Here is a 17,507-nt window from a genome sequence, read left to right as displayed (position 1 = left end):
CAGGAAACCAACTCTGTTTTTGAAGGTAATGGAACTCTTAGGGGGTTTGGTGGGTAGCACTGGGCTTTCATCTAGGAAAACTGGTCTCATTTATTTATTTATTTATTTGACATTAGTGTAGCTTTCTGAAGGTTGCCTCCCTGCACAGCCACACCAGCACACTCCACCTGAGTGCCTTTGGTGCTCAGGATTGAAACAGGCTCGGCCTTTACATGCCTTGCTGTGGTTCAAAAAGCAATACTGATGCAAATGGGTTTGTAATCCTTTAGGTTCTTCTATTGTAGCATTTTTTCAGCTCTCTCATTGTGCAATCACCACCAGTTTGACCTTTATGTATTTTATTAAACAAGTCTGCAGCAGGATGCACCCCCTCAGCATAAGCCTAACGTGAAGAACTAGTGGGTTTGGGGTTTCCTCTGTGAGCCAATGAGTTCCTGTGTGGCCCAGATCCTCTGGGATTTGTGCTAGTGCTGGATGTCATGAACTGGCACTCCACACACAGGTGATTGTATGGAGAAGCTGGAGAACTCATCACAGATCACCTAAAGGCACAAAAAACCTAATTTTTGAAACTTACTGTTTTTCTAGGACTTCTGTGATTTTTCTTGTTAAATTGTATGCGGAAACATTTCCCCCTCAGACCTTTGTATCCCAGGGAAGGATGTTTTCAGGAGCAGGCACTCCGACCTTGGTCTGACTCCTGTGCCATTCTGACCTGTCCCTGTCAGAGCTCAGATCTGCCAGGCCAGCACAGGGATTCTTTGGGAAATCTGGGAATGAGTGCTGATGTCTCATTTAGTCAGGAAGCAGGGACAGGGATATACACTAACAAGGCATCTTTGTTTGGCTCGTTTCTCTGAATGAAGTCTATTGATTGGAAGAAAAACCCCTTTATTATAATTGGAGGGCTCTGCAGAGATTCAGACAAGCACCAGAAGTCTCTCCCACTTTATTTTTCACATCTCCATCCCCAGTAGCTGCCTCGTATGCCCCAGTACAAGTCCTACACAAGGGCAGGGACCACCAGACCCTGCACTTGACTCTTCACCTCTGCACCAGGCCCCTCTTCAGAGCCTTTTCCTGGGGAATCTTAAAATCCACCAGGACAGTGGAATCACAGAGCACTGCGAGACCCTCGGTGATCATTCAGGAGTTTCCTGGTGTGTCACTTCCAACTCAGGATATTCCACAATCCTATGATCATACATCGTGTTTTCTTATCTTACTTTACAACAGTGAATCTTAACACCAAAATTTCTAGGGAGTCCTGTCTATTTTTACTTTTGCTGCTTTTTTTTTTCTTCTTTTTAAATTTCCAATTTATTCACATCTTTCACTTGCCTGGAGCTAGTTTTATGAGTCACCCAAAAAGTACTGCAGCATTTTGTTTCCTTCCATGTGAAGCTGGCCGGCGAGCGGTGCTGCGGGCTGGAAGCAGTTACACTCTTGTGGTTCGTTAACCTTTTGGAGTGTTTTAGAAGAGAAACGTGAGCTCCTGGTTTTCTGCCTCTGCAGTGAAACTCCACGAGTTTCATACACATTGAGTCACGGTGTTGACAGGTGACTGATAAACATCTGCACCAGTCGAGTTACCGTAACTAAGAGATTCGTGGATCTAATGTTTGCGAGTCACTTGCATGTGAAACCTTTCATCTGGTCTTTTTTTTTGTATTTTTTTAAGCTGTGAACAAGTTTATGCTTTTAGTAACCACAGAATTCGGTTACTTATTTCTAGACATTCACCTCCAAAATGCCTTTAGTGCTTTTGGGGTGCAGTTTATTTCCTCCTTTGAGCTGGCACAGAGAACAGGAGTTGCACTGTGTGCCCAGAGAGGTGTGGGCAGAATTTCAGGTGTGCTCTCCTCCACTTCTGTCCAGTCCAGAGCTTTCCAAGCCACAACACACCCAAAGGAAAACATTTTTTTTTTCACTAACCCCATATCAAGTGACCCTAACTGTGAGAGGTTTATATCTATATTTATGTGAGTATTAGATTACTTGAATACCTGTGTAAAGGTCCAAGAAGCCAGGTGTGGTGCAGAGGAAGCTCTAGTTGTCAAAGGACAGTGAGGAAAACCGACTTCAGTGTCGAAGGACTTGTCAAAGATGAATCTCTCAGAAAGTATCCTCACCACCTCCTCTATTACTGGTTTGTTTCTAAGCCTGAGGTTAAAAACCCGACCCAAAAACTGCTTGTCTCTAAGAACAGCCTCTTTCAGCAGAGAACATATCATGCCCCATCCCAGAGATTTCTGCCCTTTAGAAAATCATCACAGGGTTTAAACAGTTCTTTACCCACCCAGGTAATTATCACCTCTTGTCTCTTGCAGGTGAGAAACGACCCAACTTCGATATCAATTATAACTCCAGCTTCCTGTACGAAAAGGAGAGCGAGATGATGCACGGGCGCATGATGGACCAGGCCATCAACAACGCCATCACCTACCTGGGGGCCGAGGCGCTGCGCCCGCTCGTGCAGACCCCGCCGGCGCCCACGGCCGAGATGGTGCCGGTCATCAGCAGCCTGTACCCGCTGCCACTGCCCCGCGCCGACGTCCCCAACGGCTCCGCGCCAGAGGCCGACAAGAGCCACAGCCACCTCAGGGACAAGAGCCTGTCCTCCGACAGGGGCCTTTCCCCGAACAACAGCGGCCACGACTCCACAGACACTGACAGCAACCACGAGGAGAGGCCCAACCCCACCTTCCACCAGAGCCAGGTGATCACGGCTCCCACCCGCAACGGCCTCCAGGCGCTGAAGGATTTCCCGAGGCCGTACGACATCATCAAGCCTCCGGCCATCTGCCCGCGCGACGCCTTCAAGGTCATCAACAAGGAAGGGGAGGCCATCGGGGTGTACCGCTGCGACCACTGCCGCGTGCTCTTCCTGGATTACGTGATGTTCACCATCCACATGGGCTGCCACGGCTTCCGCGACCCCTTCGAGTGCAACGTCTGCGGCTACCGGAGCCACGACCGCTACGAGTTCTCCTCACACATAGCTCGGGGAGAGCACAGAGTTGTGCTCAAGTGAAAGGGACCGGTTCTCCAAGGTCAAAGGTTTCCCATCAGAGGGGAGGCTTGGTTGGTTGGGGTTTTAATTAGTGTAATGAAATTTCATGAGTATTTTTCTAGGCCGGTTTTAAGTGTGTCACAAAGAGGTGACAACTTTTTCAATTTGTCTTTCTCGATAATTCAGTGTTCTGTAGCATCTCTGCCTGGCTGCTGTGGTGAGTGGGACTGTGGGAACACCAGGAGCAGAGACTGGTTTTGATATGAACTTTATTTTTGTGAAACTTCAGAGCCATTTACGATGTTTTCAATTTTTAACTTGTGTTTGGTTTTATAGAGTTTGCTTTAAGTCAGCACAAAAGATTTTCATGCCAATTCCCCTGCTCATTCAGGTGTATAGTCAGATGTGTGTTGGAGGAGCTTTTCCTAGTTATAATCCCAATGGCCTCCCAGTGGCTCATCACCAAAACAAGGAAAATGAGGACAGGAAAGGGGAGGGATTATTAATTCCTCCTTAAAGCTTTTTGCCTAAGCCCTAATGAGAGTGTGGCACACTTTCATTTTCTTACCCCACTGCTGACTTTCTTCAAAATTAGTAAGAGGAAAATAAGAAATTAGACCTATTTGGGGCTGGGATTTTTTAATAGTATGTATTTTTGGGATACCCAGTGAGGTCACTGGTTACCTCATCCATGTGGCCTGGAGGAAATCCCAATTTTCATTGCTGGAAACTCCTCCTCTCTGATGGGTGCCTAGAACTAGGATGAAGCTGTGCTGTGTGTTGTCCCTCTGCCTTGCTCCCACAGCAGGACATGTGGTCGTGTCATCTGTGTCCCCACGGGGTGGCCCTGGCTGGCTGTGGACAGATGAGACCTCAGGCAGGTGTGTGAGAGCCACACCCACACCAGGACAGCCGTCAGGAGGTGCAGCTCCACACCCTGAGCAGGTGCCATCCCTTTGAAGCTGGTTTTTACAACAGTTCTTTGAGTCTTTCCATGGCCCCACAGCTGTGTCGGTGTCCCTGTGCTGGAGAGGGGTTTGGTAACGGCTTTGCTGAGTGAAGGTTTATTCTTTGCAAAGTATTTTTGTATTTCATAGTTAGGAGTGTTCTGATGGACTTTCTGCATCCCTAGTGTGGTTTGAGAGCTGTGTTGCTTTTGTGTTATCCCTGGTGATTCAAACACTTCCCTGAGGGAAGGCTGGAGAACTGAGGGTCAAGAAATACTGAAATTCGTCCCTCCCTCTGAATTCTTTTGGCTCAGTTATTCCCTTCCTGAATTTTAATGTACAAAATAAGAAATTTATATTAATTTTTCCCACTGAGGGTGGGTCTGGAGAGGGATAAATCTGCCTGCAGTGTGCCTGAGTATCCAGAGTGCTGTGGAAGTGCTAATCCAGCATTTCCTAATGCTAATCCTGCTATCCCTGGGGTTGAGGAGAACTTCTTGCTGTTATGTGTGGAGCTGTAAAGCAGGTTCAGGATGTTTCCCAGAGCCCCATCATGACAAAGGAGCACGTTGGCTCTCCCCCAGTGAACATCCATGTCACAATGTGACCAATGCTCCTCCTGTGAGGGAGGCTGTAGCTCCACCAAGGATCAGCCCCAGGGGCCAAGCTTTTGGGTCCACAAAAGAGAGGGAAAGGAGGGAAAGGGAGTGATAGAATTCCCAGAGAACAAAGAGAAGGTTGCCCTGACATTTTTAAGTCCGACATTTTTAGGACATTGTGGTTGTCTTTATCAATTTCTAATTTTGTTACAAGCTTGCTTTTCAACGGCTTAGTTTCCAAGACCAAAGAATTGTCAATAAATGAATAAAATATTTAAATAATGATGATGTCCTGACTTGAGGGCAGGCAAAGGCAGGTTCTTAAAGGAGAGATGCCTCCTGGAGCCATCCAAAAATCTTATTTTCCATAAGTGAGTTGGGTAATAGATTCATTTAAGATTGTCCCTTCACACTCCATCTTTCACCCCTGTCCCACAGTGCTGCCCTAGAGCCACTGACTTGGGAGATGGGAATCCCACTGGGCCCTGTCTGGATGTTGAGGGGCTGTGTTGGTCCAGGGCAGGTCTCTGAGCTTGGAGGAGCTCTGGAGACAACATCGTCTGGGAAAACAGACAGGAAAACCACTGGTATAGGTTGGGAGCCTGATTTATTCTACTCTAGGCTTGGTTATTTTGGTCTGGAACAGGTTTGGAGCATTCTCCAGTGCCTTGGTGTGTCCATCTCACTTAATTCTTCATTTACTGATGAATTATACCCAAGAGTGGGCAGGAGAGGCTCAGACAAGGAGCTTTTGGCACCAAGAAATGAGCCTCTGGTGCCTAAAGGTTTAAAAATGTCAGTAAATAAATGTCCACTCTGTCAGCCATGAAAACAGAGCTGGGAAGTGACCAGCAGAGCTGGCTGAGGAGTGGGAATGAGTGCTGGGACTGGAGCTGCTGGTTCCATCACCTCTGGGACCTGTAAATCCCACAGGTGTGATGGAACCTGTGAGCAGCACACCTGTGACCGAGCCGTGGTGCAGGCTGTGCTCAGCAGAACCTGTTACTCAATGGAGTAACTGATACAGTCAGAGGTGTAAAATAACATCCTCTGCTCCTCTGACTGCTGGAAAATGGTGTTGGACACAGTTTTGGTTAATAGAGGAACGATTTAACCCCAGAGCTGTGGGGTGGAGGCAGCTCAGCCCCACGCTTGGGCTGTGGGGTGGGTTCGTGGTTCCCGGGGGTGCCGGGGCTGTGTCAGCCAGATGGAAACATCCCTGCGGCGGAGGGTGGAGGCTCACACCAACCCCCCGGCCCTTTTAGCACCTGCTTTACCAGGCTGACGTTGTTCGCGCTTGTTTCATTCCCCCCTGACACCTTCTGCCGCAAGAGTAGGACACGCTTGAGAAACAGAGGCGAAAAAAAACGAGAAGAAAGTCAGAGGATCCTTTTTTTCTTTTCCCTTCACTTCCTTCCCAGCCCGGGCGCGACTCAAGCACTGAGGGATCTTTCCCCCTGCTGCTACCGGGAGACTCGGAGGGTTGGGTGAGACTGAGGGGGCTCGGGGCTGGGGACAGAGAGTCCCACGGCATCTTCCCATGCTGCTTTGTCCCTTAATAGCAGCTGGTTTGATCCAAAACTCCTCAGCCTTCTCCTTACTGGAGCCAAACCCCTTTAAAGGCTTACAGAAACTTTCAGTTGGTGTTGTGACAGAGAGATTCTTATCTGCTGATAGCTGTAATCGTGATAGAGCACAGAGGAACTCGTTTCTCCTGTCGTCGTGTTGAAACACGCTTCCTAACGCACAAAAAATCCCATAAAACTTCCTGGTGCTGGTCTGCATCCTTGGAGCATCCCGGCCGGCTCCTTCTCCCACGGGGAGCGGTCCAGCACCCAAAAACCCGACGGTGCCGGGAGGGGACAGGGAGGATTGAGTCACTGCCACCACCTTCTCCGTGTCCCAATTCCCCAGCCGTGCATTGAGTCATGCTCCCCGCGCCGGCCCGGCGGGGACCTGGCGGCGCTTTCCCACCCTGGCGTGGGTCGGGTTCCCAAATGTGGGGGACGGGGGGTGAGCAGAGCCACCTCTGTGCTGAGCGACAGCGGGAAGGGTCGTTGGAAGTGCCCCCAGCTCTGGCACCGCCACGGGGGGAGCTCTACAGCCCCGAGGCTCCCACCGGAACACGCGGGTGCAGCACAAGTCGGGATAGGGCTGTGACTGTCACCGGGTCACCACGATGGGGGCAGCAGGTTTGTGTCACGCCTGACGCCCCCCTCGCTGCGCCGGGAGGGAAGTGAAGCCCCCGGGGAGCAGCCGAACCGGCCCCTCCAGCCCCTCCAGCCGGGTTATATCGGGCGCTACATTTGCATGGCAGCGAGTCGGCACCTGGCAGCGAAATCCTCGGGGGATCGAGGACACGGGGAGCGGCTGGCAATTGTCACACGCCGGCGACAGGAAAGTCCCAGCAGACGATTGTTTTTAGAAGAATCTACTTCCAACCTGCACGGCTCCAGCCCCTGCGGCAGCGCCTCCACCCCGGCACCCTCGGGGCTGCGGCGATGGTGGGATGGGGGTCCTAGTGCTAGGCTCGAGGTGGTGCTCCATGGCCACAGAGGATGCTCCAGGTGGGAGGTGATGCTCCTCAGCCTCAAACACAACCCAGGTGTCCCCCATCCCTTGGGGATCCCCTCTCCTACTGCAGCTCCCCGTTCCCTCCTCTCTCTGCCCAGGACCTCCGTGAGCAAGGCCGGGAGCGGAGCTGGGGCTGGGGCTGCCACTGCTCCCCCCAGACCCCACTGCCAACCACCAGCACTGAGACCTGGGGCTCCCCCAGTTCCCCCAGTACCATTGCTGCTCCCCTGAACGCTGCGGGAGCACTGTGGTGCTGGGGGTATATGAGAGGGGTTCTGTCCTCCCTCAACCCCGTTTCCCACAGCTGTGACTTTGTGCCAGGGGCCCCCCCTGTTGCTCCCTGGGGCTGGGTAGAGTCACGCCTCCCCCCCCATCCTGCCCCCCAAACGGAGAAAGTTAGTCAAATCTGCAGAAACCGCAACGGGGGGAGGCAGCGACACTGTCACCACTTTGATGTCACCCCTGCACGTCCCACAGGTGCTGCCATCACCCCGGGGCCACGGTCCCACCGCCGCTTTGCCATTAACTCGTGCGAGAAGGGGGGATAATGCAAAAATATTTCCTTCCCCACCTCCATCCTGTCCCCACGGACCCTGGAGCCGGCGGGGCTCGGAGAGGCCACGTGCGAGGCACACGATGCTGCGGCCGCTGCCATCCAGCCCTCTCACGTGGGGCTGGGGGTCCCTCCAGAGCTCCGGGGGCTGCGCCGGGGAGTGCAGGGGGAGCCAGGAAGGTTTCTGAGCAGCGGGGCTGATTCATGCCGGGCCTCCTGCGGTTTCCCTCTGCGCTCACCTCCCGGCGCTGTCACGCCAAGCGCCCACACACCAGCGCCAAGGGTGAACCCGCCGTCACCCACCGGGAGCTGGAGGGGAGCCCCTGGGGCAGCGTGAGCTGCTGGGATCCCCTGCACCCACCCTGCACCCAGTCTTTGCCATACATGCCACCCCCACTCTGCACCGGTCCCTGCACCCCCTTTGCACCCCAAATGCCCCCCCAGTGCCCCTCTGAGCACACCACACACCCCTCACACTCTGCTCTCCACCCTCCCAGCACTTCCTGCACCCCCTGTGCTGCCTCGGTGCCCCAGGGCTCAGTGCCAGACAGGGGCGACACAGAACACCCCACCGTGGGACATTCCCGACCCCACAGCAGCGCCTGGAGGAAGGAGGATGCAGCACCAGGGGGTGACGGGGTGAGGTCCTCTGGGTGTCACATGCCCGCGGGTCGGAGGCACAGGTGTCCCAGGGGAGCAGGAGGCAGGCAGGGGGCAGCTGCCAGCCCTTCCCAGCCCCGTCACGGCCGCTGCACTCCCGGAGGAAGCTGCTCTGCGTTGCTCACCCGGCACTGGTTATAAATACCGTCCCCATTTTAATGCGGCGGCGGCTGGAGCTATTTCGGGCCGGGAACGGGAAGCGAAACCCTGCCCGGGTCCCGGTCCCTCGCCCCCGCCCCCGGGATGGGCTGGGCAGTGCCCAGGGGCCACAAGGGCTTATTTGAAGCCCAGAAGCCGCGCGCCCGCCTTGACCTTCTGTGCCTTCCAGCGGAGAAGGCGGATGGCGCGGAGGCCGAACCGCAGCACCGCGTCGTACTTGAACACCAGCTTGTAGAAGGCGTCGGTGATGAGGGCGCCGCTGGGGTCGGCGTGTTTGAGCGCGGCCATCGGCGTGTACGCCACGTTGGTCTGGTGCCGGAACGGTGGCCGCGCCGCCTCGATCACCCGCAGGGTGTGCTGTATGTGGGCATGGCACTGTCCCCTTCCTGTCCCACCCCAGCCCATCACCATTCCCATCCCCTTTCAACCCCGTCTGCATCCCATCCCCATCTGCACCTTCATCCTCATTCGCATTCCCATCCCCTCCCTTCCCATTCCTCTCCTATCCTCATTCCCATCCCAACTCCTTCTCATTCACTTCCTATCCCCATACCAAGGCCTTTCCATCTATCCCTATCTAATCCATCCCACCTCACCCCTCACCACTCCTATCCCATCCCTAACTCCTTCCCATCGTATCCCTATCTTTATCCTATCCCACCCCATCCCATCCTACCCCTATCTCCATCCCTTCTCATTCCCATTCCATCTCCCTCCCATCTCCATCCTCAGTTCCTTCCCATTTTATTCCCATCCCATCCCCATCCCCATTCCCACTCCCATTCCCATTCCCATCCCACCACCATTCTTATTTCCATTCCCAGCCAGGTTCAGCCCCATCAGGATGGAGCTGTCTGGGTGCGAGTTACTCCACTGCTGGCTGGGCATTGCTGTTCCTTGTTAGGGCTAACTGACACCTCTGTCCATTCCAGCCCAACCCAGCAGGGCACCCCAAAGCCCTCTGGGGCCCCCTGCCCTCCTGTCACCTCTGCGATGTCCTCGGGGGTCTGGCCCAGGCTGGTGAACACATCCCTGGAGTTTCTCAGGTAGAGCTTGGTGAAGATTTCGGCCGTCTCGGGGTCAGTCCGTGAGTAGTCGGCGCGTTCGGCTTCCTCGTACAACTTTGTCTCGAATTCTGTCATCACCGGCCCCGGCTCCACCAGGCTGATCCTGCCCAGGGATGGGGCACTGGGCACTGGGCAACCCCGGACCCCTGACCCCAGCGGCTGCACGGCCACCTGCCCCCTCACTCACGCCACATTGAAGCGCAGCGCCTGCACCACCAAGCTCTCGCAGAAACCCTCCACCGCAAACTTGGAGGCCGAGTAGATGTCATTGAAGACAATGCCTGGATGGTTGAGGAGTCCCAGTCAGGGCTGGGTGGGGGCTGGTTCCCCCAGGGCACCCCATTTTCCCCTACCCTGCAGGCCCATGATGCTGCTGATAACGACGATGTGGCCCCCGCGGCGCCGCTTCATGTCGGGCAGCACCTCCTTGACCAGGCGGACGAGGCCGAAGAAGTTGGTGTCCATGAGGTTCTGCATGGCTGCCAGGCTCTGGCACTCCAGGGGTCCTGCCATGCCCACCCCGGCGTTGCTGACTGTGGGCAGGGGGCATCAGTGGGGTGAGCCCTGGGCAGGGGGATCCTGCACCCTGGGCATGGGGAGTCCCTGGTTCTTGGAGTGTCCCCAGCATGGGATGTCCTGGGTGTGGAGGGTCCCTGGTGCAGGGTGTCCCTGGCATAGAGAGTCATTTGTGTGTGGGGTGAGAGGCTCCTGGTACAGAGGGTCCCCAGTGCTCGAAGTGTCCCCAGAATGGGATGTCCTGAGTTTGGAGGGTCCCTGGTGCAGGGAATGTGCCAGCACAAAGGGTCCCTGGTTCAGGGGGTCCCTGGCATGGACAGTCCCTGGTGCACGGGGTCAGGCTCATGAGGTGTCCCTGACAGGGAGGGTCCCAGTGCTGGGAGCACAAATGGTCCCTGGCATGGGACAAGCTTGGCTGGACAGCCAAGTCCAGGGGTCCCCATCATGGGGGGTCCCCACACCAGGGTCACGGTGGGAGGGCAATCCCGGGGCTCACCCAGGATATCGACGTGGCGCCCGGGGATGCTGTCGAGGCAGGCGCGGATGGAGCCCTCGTCACACACGTCCAGCTGTTTGATCTCCAGCGTCCGGCCCAGCGCCGGCCCCGCCGCCGCCGCCAGCGCCCCGCTCCTGCTCACGTTCCTCATGGTGGCGATGACTGCGGGCACAGGCGGCTCAGCCCCCGCGGGCTCTCCCCGGGGGCTGGGGGGGTCCCTCCACCCCGCTCACCTCGGAAGCGCCGCTGCTTGTCCCGTGCCAGCCGCACGGCCAGCGCCAGCCCGATGCCGGAGGAGCAGCCGGTGATCAGCACCGTCTTGGGAGCCATGGCACGGCCTCTGCCCCGCGCCCCAGCCCCCCGCTTTTATAGCAGCTGCCCCAGCCCCAGCCCCCCCAGATCCGGGCCCTTAATCCCCCCTGGATAATCTCCCCTCCCGGGGATTTGCGGCGGCCGCGTGGCTGAGCCGCACGTGGTGCCCGGGGAGCACAGAGGGGCCTTTGTGTGGGACCCGGGGCACTGTGGGGACACAGAGGGATATGGGGACACTGCCAGACATGGGGACACTGTGGGAGATGGGGACACTGCCAGCCGTGTGCCAGCAGCACTGGGGGGCTCCAGGGATGGGAAGGAACAAGGCAGGAACTCTGCAAAAATAATCTTTATTATCACTGGTATAAAACACGTCCCAGTTCAACTGGCCTTGTGGAGACAAGGGGGACACAGTCATGGGTGCCCCCCTCACCCCCACACCCCGGGATCCCGCTGATGGGGACCCCAAAACCCCCCTGGTGTGGAGGCAAGGAGTGCCAGGCCACCGCAGGAATACTCGGGGCTGGTGCTGCAGGGTCGAGGGGAGAAAGTGCTTGAGTGTGGGGGTCCTGGTGGTGGGCTGTGCTGAGCTGTGCCATGTTGGCGGTGCCAGGCTGTGCCAAACCACCAACTGTGCCAGACTGTGCCAAACTGTGCCATGCTGGTGGTGCTGGGCTGTGCCAAACCATCCCGCTGGTTCCAGGCTGTGTCAAGCGGTGCCAGCAGTGCCAGACTGTGCTGAGCTGTGCCATGCAGGGTGGTGCCCAGCTGTGCCAAACTGTACTGGTGGTGCTGGGCTGTGCCAAGCCATGCTGCATCAGCAGGGCCAGGCTGTGCCAAACAATCCCAGTGGTGGCAGGCTGTGCCAAACCATTCCATGCTGGTAGTGCTGGGCTGTATCAAGCCGTGCTACATCGGCAGTGAGACTGAGCCAAAGAATGACAACAGTGCCAGACTGCACCAAGCCACGCTGGCAGCGCCAGACTGAGCCAAACCCTGCCACGCTGGTGGTGCCAGGCTGTGCCAAACCCTCCCGGTGGTGCCACGCCGTGGCTCAGAGGGCCACGCAGGTGCAGTAGTGCCGCAGCTTGCAGGGCAGGATGCCGCGGTTGATCTGGTGGAACTCCACGAGCTGGATGAGGTCGGCGAAGCGCGTCTGCCCGTCGTCCATGGTGAAGTAGAGCCGACCCTCCTCCTCGCTCTGCCGGGGGCTGCAGGTCAGGACCCCCCTCCTCGGCCCCTCCCCGCCCCCCCAGCCCCACGCTGGCACTCACCGGCAGGATGAGGTAGTGTTTGATGCGCTGCAGGTGACACAGGGACAGCACGAAGCCCTTGGGGTTCCGTTGGCTCTCCCGCACCAGGAAGACCCTGTGAGCTCCAGGGGTGTCACTGCTGGCCCCAGGTCTCCTCTGCCCTCCCAGGGTCACCCATGGGATCCCACAAACCCGCTATGAAGACCTGGGAGTAGCCCAGTACTGGTATCCCTGGGAGTCTCTGTGTCCCCCCAGGAACCTCTGTGTCCCTCAAAATCCTGGGAGTCACAAGTCCCCTGGGATCACTGTCCCCACCCCCATACATGTCCTGTATCCCCCCAGGAGCTGCAGGACCCTGTAACCCTTGGGCTCCCGTACCTCCCTGGAGTTCCATGTCCCCCCCAGGAGCCCCAGGGACCCCGAGCCCCCACCCCAGGGTCCCGTACCCGTCCACCAAGCCCTGGCGGCCGATGAGCTGCTGGGTGTCCTCCCGGGAGATGCGCCCGTGGAACCAGGGCTGGGTGCGGTGGATGGCTGTGGGGACAGGGGTGTCAGGCCTGGGGGGACCCCCTACCCGGGGCAGGGACCCCCACTGGGCACTGACCCCACGTCTCACCGGCACTGAGCGGGGAGCTGTGGCAGGCTGCAGGCAGGCTGTACCGGTGAGTCGTCTTCTTCTGGGCACACAGAGAGAGGAGGGGATGTTAGGGTGGGCTCAGGGGGGCTCTCCCTCACTCCCCAGCACCCCAACTCACCCTCCAGGCCTGTGCCTCCTCCAGGGCTGCAGTCAGCACCTCATTGGGGTTCTCAATCACCCGGCCCGTGCACCCTGAGAAGTCCATGGCCACCAGTGCATTGTCCGAGACGCTTCGCTGTGGGGGACAGGGGGGTCACTGGAGGGTCCCCACGGGCCAGGGGCTGCAGTGGACAGGGGACACTCACCAGGGGGGTGGGGCCGATCCAGGGGGGTTGGCTCAGTCGTGCCTGTGCTTGCTGGTAGTTGCGGTAGAGCTGCATCCCGTACTGAGGGAACAGCCCTGTCAGCTGGGGGGCCCTGCTGCAGGGTGGGGGAGCCCCCAGGGACACCCAGGAACCTCCACAGCCACCCAGTGCAGGCAGGGGTGGGGACCTCTGCATGCACTCCACAAGGACACAGGGACACCCCACCCTGAAACATTTTCACTGGGATGGGGTCATCCCTCCAGCATCCCTCTAGAGCTCTTCCACATTCCCTGCCTTGTATCTCTCCAGCATCTTCCCAGCATCCCTCCAGTATTCCCCAAGCATCCCCCCAGCATCCCTCCAGCACTACCCCAGTATTCCTCCAGAATGCCCCCTTTATCCCTCCAAATCCCCTCCCGTGTCCCTCCCAGCATCTCTCTCCATCATCCCAGTGTCCCCCCCAGCGTGGGGCCCATCGGTGCTGACCTTGAAGAGCCGGAACGCGGCCATCCAGCAGCTGCGGCTCTGCTCATCCTCGCTGCAGAGCAGCTTCAGACCCTTCACACCACTCCGCACCTTGTGGGGCTGCGGGAGAGGCCGGAGCCGTCACGGGGCAGCCCCGGGTGGCTCTGAGGGGACAGAGAGCCCTTGGCCGGGGGAGGAGCAGGGAATGACCCTGCCACAGGCAGGGACATCCCCACCTTGATGCAGAAGCCAAATTCGGTGGGCGTCCCGTAGAGCTTCTTGCCCTGCGTCACGTAGTAGATGTTGGACTCGGTGAGGTCAGCGAAGTACTGGAGGTGCCGGGGGTCCTGGAGGGTGGGGGGTGTCAGGGCTGGCCCCACTGCACCCCCTGGACGTGCCCTCTTCCCCCAGGACCCCCTGCCCTCACCTTGGAGGTGCCCTTGGTGGAGTAGTAGAGCCCCGAGCGGCGCAGGGAGAAGTGGAAACGCTTCCAGACCTTGCGCCCGGCCTCCCGCAGCTGCAGGAAGCCCTGGACCTCAGGGCAGCTCCCAGAGTTGAGGAAGTTCTGGGGGAACATGAGGGCTGAGGGGCACGGCGGGGTCCCCGGGGCACGGCAGGGTCCCCAGGGCGTGGCAGGGTCGCCAGGGCACAGCCGGGCATGGTACCTGGATTAGCTCGGAGTGTGCCATGCTCTTGTTGGCCTCCAGGCAGCTGGACACCATCACCTCGGGGAACAGCGACTGCTGGGGGACAGAGGGTGAGCAGAGACCCTTGGGGTGCTCAGGGTCCCCACGGGGGGGTACAGAGGTGCCCACCTACCGCGTTGCTCTTGAAGAGCTCGTACTTGGCGAAGTTCTTGCGGAACACGAAGCGGCTGTCGGCACCCGGGGCCCAGGAGCTCTGCACCTCCACCACCGACTCGTGGTCCTCCAGGCAGCGCTCTGGGGGGACGGGGGGGGTCAGCAGGGTCGGGGGTCACTTGGGCCGTGCCCCGCCGTGCCCCCACGGCCGCTCACCCAGGGCCAGGTGCTGGTGCAGCTCCACCAGGGCCCAGCTGTGGTCGTGCAGCGCCCGTGTCCTGCGCACCAGGGTCTCGCAGAGCTGCCGCGCCGTGGTCGCCGCCGACGCCTCCAGAGAGCGGCAGGCGCCGTCCTCACCGAACACCTTCACCACCTGGGAGGTGGGACAGGGGGTGTCAGGGCCCCCCCAGCACGAGAGGACCCTGCAGAAACACAGGTGACACCATCCCCCCCCACCTCCTGCTCCTCAATTCGTTTGGGAGGTGGTCCCTGTTCCAGGGATGGGATCCTCCCTTCCCAGCCCCTTGGCTCATGTGGGAGGTGGTCCCCTCCGCAGGGTTGAAGTCCCCCTTCCCAACCCCTTGGCCCCCTGTCTCAGGAGGGCTCACGCCTCTGTAGAGAGGTCCCTGTGCAAAGGCTGAGGCCCCTACCCAGAACCTCAACCCACATGGGAGGAGGTTCCTTTCCCAGAGCTGAGACCCTCTCCTCTCCCCAGCCCCCTGACTCCCACTTCCCGTGGGAGGTGCCCTCATCGGGGTGGTCTCTGCCCCAAGACCAAGAATCCCCTCCCCAGCAGGAGTGTTCCTGTCCCAGATCCCAGTCCCCCTCCCCAGCCCTCTGCCCCTGACTCACATGGGAGGTGCCCTCGCGGGGGGGTGCCTGTCCCAGGGCCGGGCTGCTCAGGATGGGTGAGTTGGAGGGGCTGCAGAGCTCAGGGAAGGGGTTGGGGATGCTGGGCAGCGACGACGCTCGTGGCTCCTCCTGTAGCGGCTGCCGGCTGCAGGCACAGGGGGGTGAGCTCTACACCCCCTGTGACCCCCCCTGAACACCCCCTGACCCCCCCTTAACCTCCCCGACCCCTCCCCCCCCCAGGCCTCACACCCACCTGCTGCCTTGGATGAGGAGGGGCTGGGAGCGCTTGACCTCGGGCGGCCCCTCGCCCCCATCCCGCTCACCAGGACTCCCATCCTGCTCGGGGGGCTCCCAGAGGCTGCTCTGCTGAGCCCCCCCCTCCATGGCATTATCTGTGGGGAGAGAGGGGGTCTGGCACCGTGTGTTGGTCCTGGTTGCCTTGGTGGGGCTACAGCCACATTTAGGGGGCCATGGCCAGGTGTGGGCAGCCCCCACAAGACACCACACCGGGCTCCGTGTGGGCTCCCACCCCTGGCACCCACCCACGTGCCCAGACAAGCAGGACCCCAGCCCTGGGGGTCTGGCTGATCCCCAGGTGGCCGCCAAAGGTGTCCCAGTCCCCAGAGTCCCATCCAGGAGCTGGGGGCTGGAGCGAGCACAGCCCGTTATGAGACCCCCAAGAATCCCCCACATCCGGCGTGGGACCCTCACCAGTAGCCCCACATCAGCACTGAGGGTCTGGGGGCACTGGGAGATGCTGGCTGAGCTGTGCCGGGCTGAGCTTTGCCAGGACAAGCTTTGCCAGGCCGAGCTTTGCCAGGCCGAGCCGTGCCGGCGCCGTGGGGAGCAGGAAGCCGAGCGTGGCGGCGGCGACTCAGCCCAAACACCTCCTCGGGTCCGGCCAAACCAGTTCTGGCGGCCGCTCCCAGCTCCACCTCACCGCCCTGGCATCCGAGCCCGGGCGGCCGCGCCGGGAGCCGGGGGCGAGGGAGCCGCCGTGGGAACCGCCGCCAGCCCCCTCCCCCCGGCTGGCACAGCCCCCCCGTGTCCCCACCCACACCTGGTGCCAGCGCCCACGCAGTGCCACCGTGCTCAGGCACTGGTCGTGCTCCGACACAGCCACGCTCCGGCACCAGCTCGGGACTGACCGGGGATGTGCCACGGCCCCGCCAGCACGTGGCACACGTAACACACACGTGGCATCCTCGGTGGCACTCGGTGGCCACAGGTGCTGGACCCGGCGGTCCCAGGACACCCACGTTAATCATTCACACGCTGCCGGTTCCTGTCCCCACCTCCTGCCACTCTCGGGGTCCAAGTCCATGGCTGGGCAGGACTGATGTCGTCCTCATCCCATCCCTGTCCCTGTTGTGTCCCTGTCTCCATCCCAGCATCCCACCAGGACCCTCTGCTCCATCCCTGCTCCCTGCCCTGGCTGTGCCAGGCCGGGTCCTCCCTCCCTGGCCAGACCCCGGGGTGATGTGGGGACACAGGGACAGTCAGGGGTCAGGTAGGGTGATGCTGCTGCTGGGGGGGACAGCAGGGGACACGAGGGGGATGTGACAGACAGGGCCCTGGGACCAGGACACTGCCCTGGCACCAACCCGCAGCCCAACCCATGGCCTCAGGTCACCCCAGGTGTGAGCCCTGTTTTGGTGGCCGTGGCAGGGCTCCAGCAGGGTGGGGACACACAGGGTGGGACAAACAGAGGGACACAGGGCTTTGGGCAAAGGCACAGGGGCCATCAGGGTTATGGGGTGGGGGACTGGAGGGGGTCAGGACCACTGGGATCAGCCCCAGGGCCATCAGGGCTATGGAGCAGGGGGTCCAGGGCCGCTGGATTGAGGGGATGGTGTCCCTGGGCAACAGGGCTGAGGGACAGGATCTCAGAGCCACCAGGATTAGGGGATGGGACTCCAGGGACACAAGGAATGGAATCACAGGGTCACCAGGATAAGTGACAGGGTGCCAGGACCACCAGGATTAAGGAACAGGATCCCAGCTGTGGGTGGGGGTCCCGGTGGGTGCCGAGGTTGGGGGGACAGGGCTCCCCAGGGGCACAGAGGCAGCAGGGGAGGCACGGCGGGATGGCAGGGGAGGAGGAAGAGCCGGGAGGAAGGCGGGAAGGAGGGAGGGAAGGGTTGCAGGCGCAGTGAGAGGTCTGGGGTCGTTCCTGGCGGGATGGGACCAACATCCCGGGATGAGCAGCGATCCCCCGGCCCCAGGAGCCCCCAGCCCGGCCCCCGCTCCTACCTGCAGCTCCCGCCGCGTCCCGGCACCTCCCGCCGGACCAGGGATT

At 59.6% G+C, this 17,507-nt stretch overlaps 3 protein-coding genes across 4 annotated transcripts in view; 1 reads left to right on the top strand and 2 right to left on the bottom strand.

Annotated features, from left to right (window-relative positions):
- IKZF3 (IKAROS family zinc finger 3) overlaps positions 1 to 4,842 on the top strand; it is a 34,152-nt gene extending 29,310 nt beyond the window's left edge. For both annotated transcript variants that reach the window (XM_088179623.1, XM_014885495.2), the window contains one exon: positions 2,331 to 4,842. In XM_088179623.1, the coding sequence (XP_088035749.1) occupies positions 2,331 to 3,034 (704 nt within the window). In that variant the 3' untranslated portion in view covers positions 3,035 to 4,842. The remainder of the gene's footprint in view (positions 1 to 2,330) is intronic.
- A 3,328-nt stretch (positions 4,843 to 8,170) lies between these two features.
- Positions 8,171 to 10,914, bottom strand: LOC106858633 (retinol dehydrogenase 8-like). The gene is made up of 6 exons (XM_014885398.2): positions 10,818 to 10,914; positions 10,585 to 10,746; positions 9,926 to 10,105; positions 9,760 to 9,853; positions 9,492 to 9,675; positions 8,171 to 8,862 (listed from the first exon to the last, which is right to left on the bottom strand). The coding sequence occupies exons 1-6, from the start codon at positions 10,912 to 10,914 to the stop codon at positions 8,623 to 8,625; spliced, it is 957 nt and encodes a 318-aa protein (XP_014740884.1). The 3' UTR covers positions 8,171 to 8,622.
- Positions 10,915 to 11,687: 773 nt separating this feature from the next.
- GRB7 (growth factor receptor bound protein 7) lies at positions 11,688 to 16,511 on the bottom strand. The gene is made up of 14 exons (XM_088179817.1): positions 15,462 to 16,511; positions 15,209 to 15,353; positions 14,573 to 14,729; positions 14,376 to 14,497; positions 14,222 to 14,299; positions 13,984 to 14,121; positions 13,793 to 13,903; positions 13,578 to 13,676; positions 13,092 to 13,172; positions 12,905 to 13,021; positions 12,766 to 12,826; positions 12,596 to 12,683; positions 12,171 to 12,264; positions 11,688 to 12,097 (listed from the first exon to the last, which is right to left on the bottom strand). The coding sequence occupies exons 1-14, from the start codon at positions 15,899 to 15,901 to the stop codon at positions 11,951 to 11,953; spliced, it is 1,878 nt and encodes a 625-aa protein (XP_088035943.1). The 5' UTR covers positions 15,902 to 16,511; the 3' UTR covers positions 11,688 to 11,950.
- Between the last annotated feature and the right edge of the window lie 996 nt (positions 16,512 to 17,507).

This window comes from Sturnus vulgaris, chromosome 27 (assembly GCF_052056855.1).
Source record: "Sturnus vulgaris isolate bStuVul1 chromosome 27, bStuVul1.hap1, whole genome shotgun sequence".
NCBI lineage: Eukaryota > Metazoa > Chordata > Aves > Passeriformes > Sturnidae > Sturnus > Sturnus vulgaris.
This window is presented reverse-complemented; position numbering and strand designations above follow the sequence as displayed.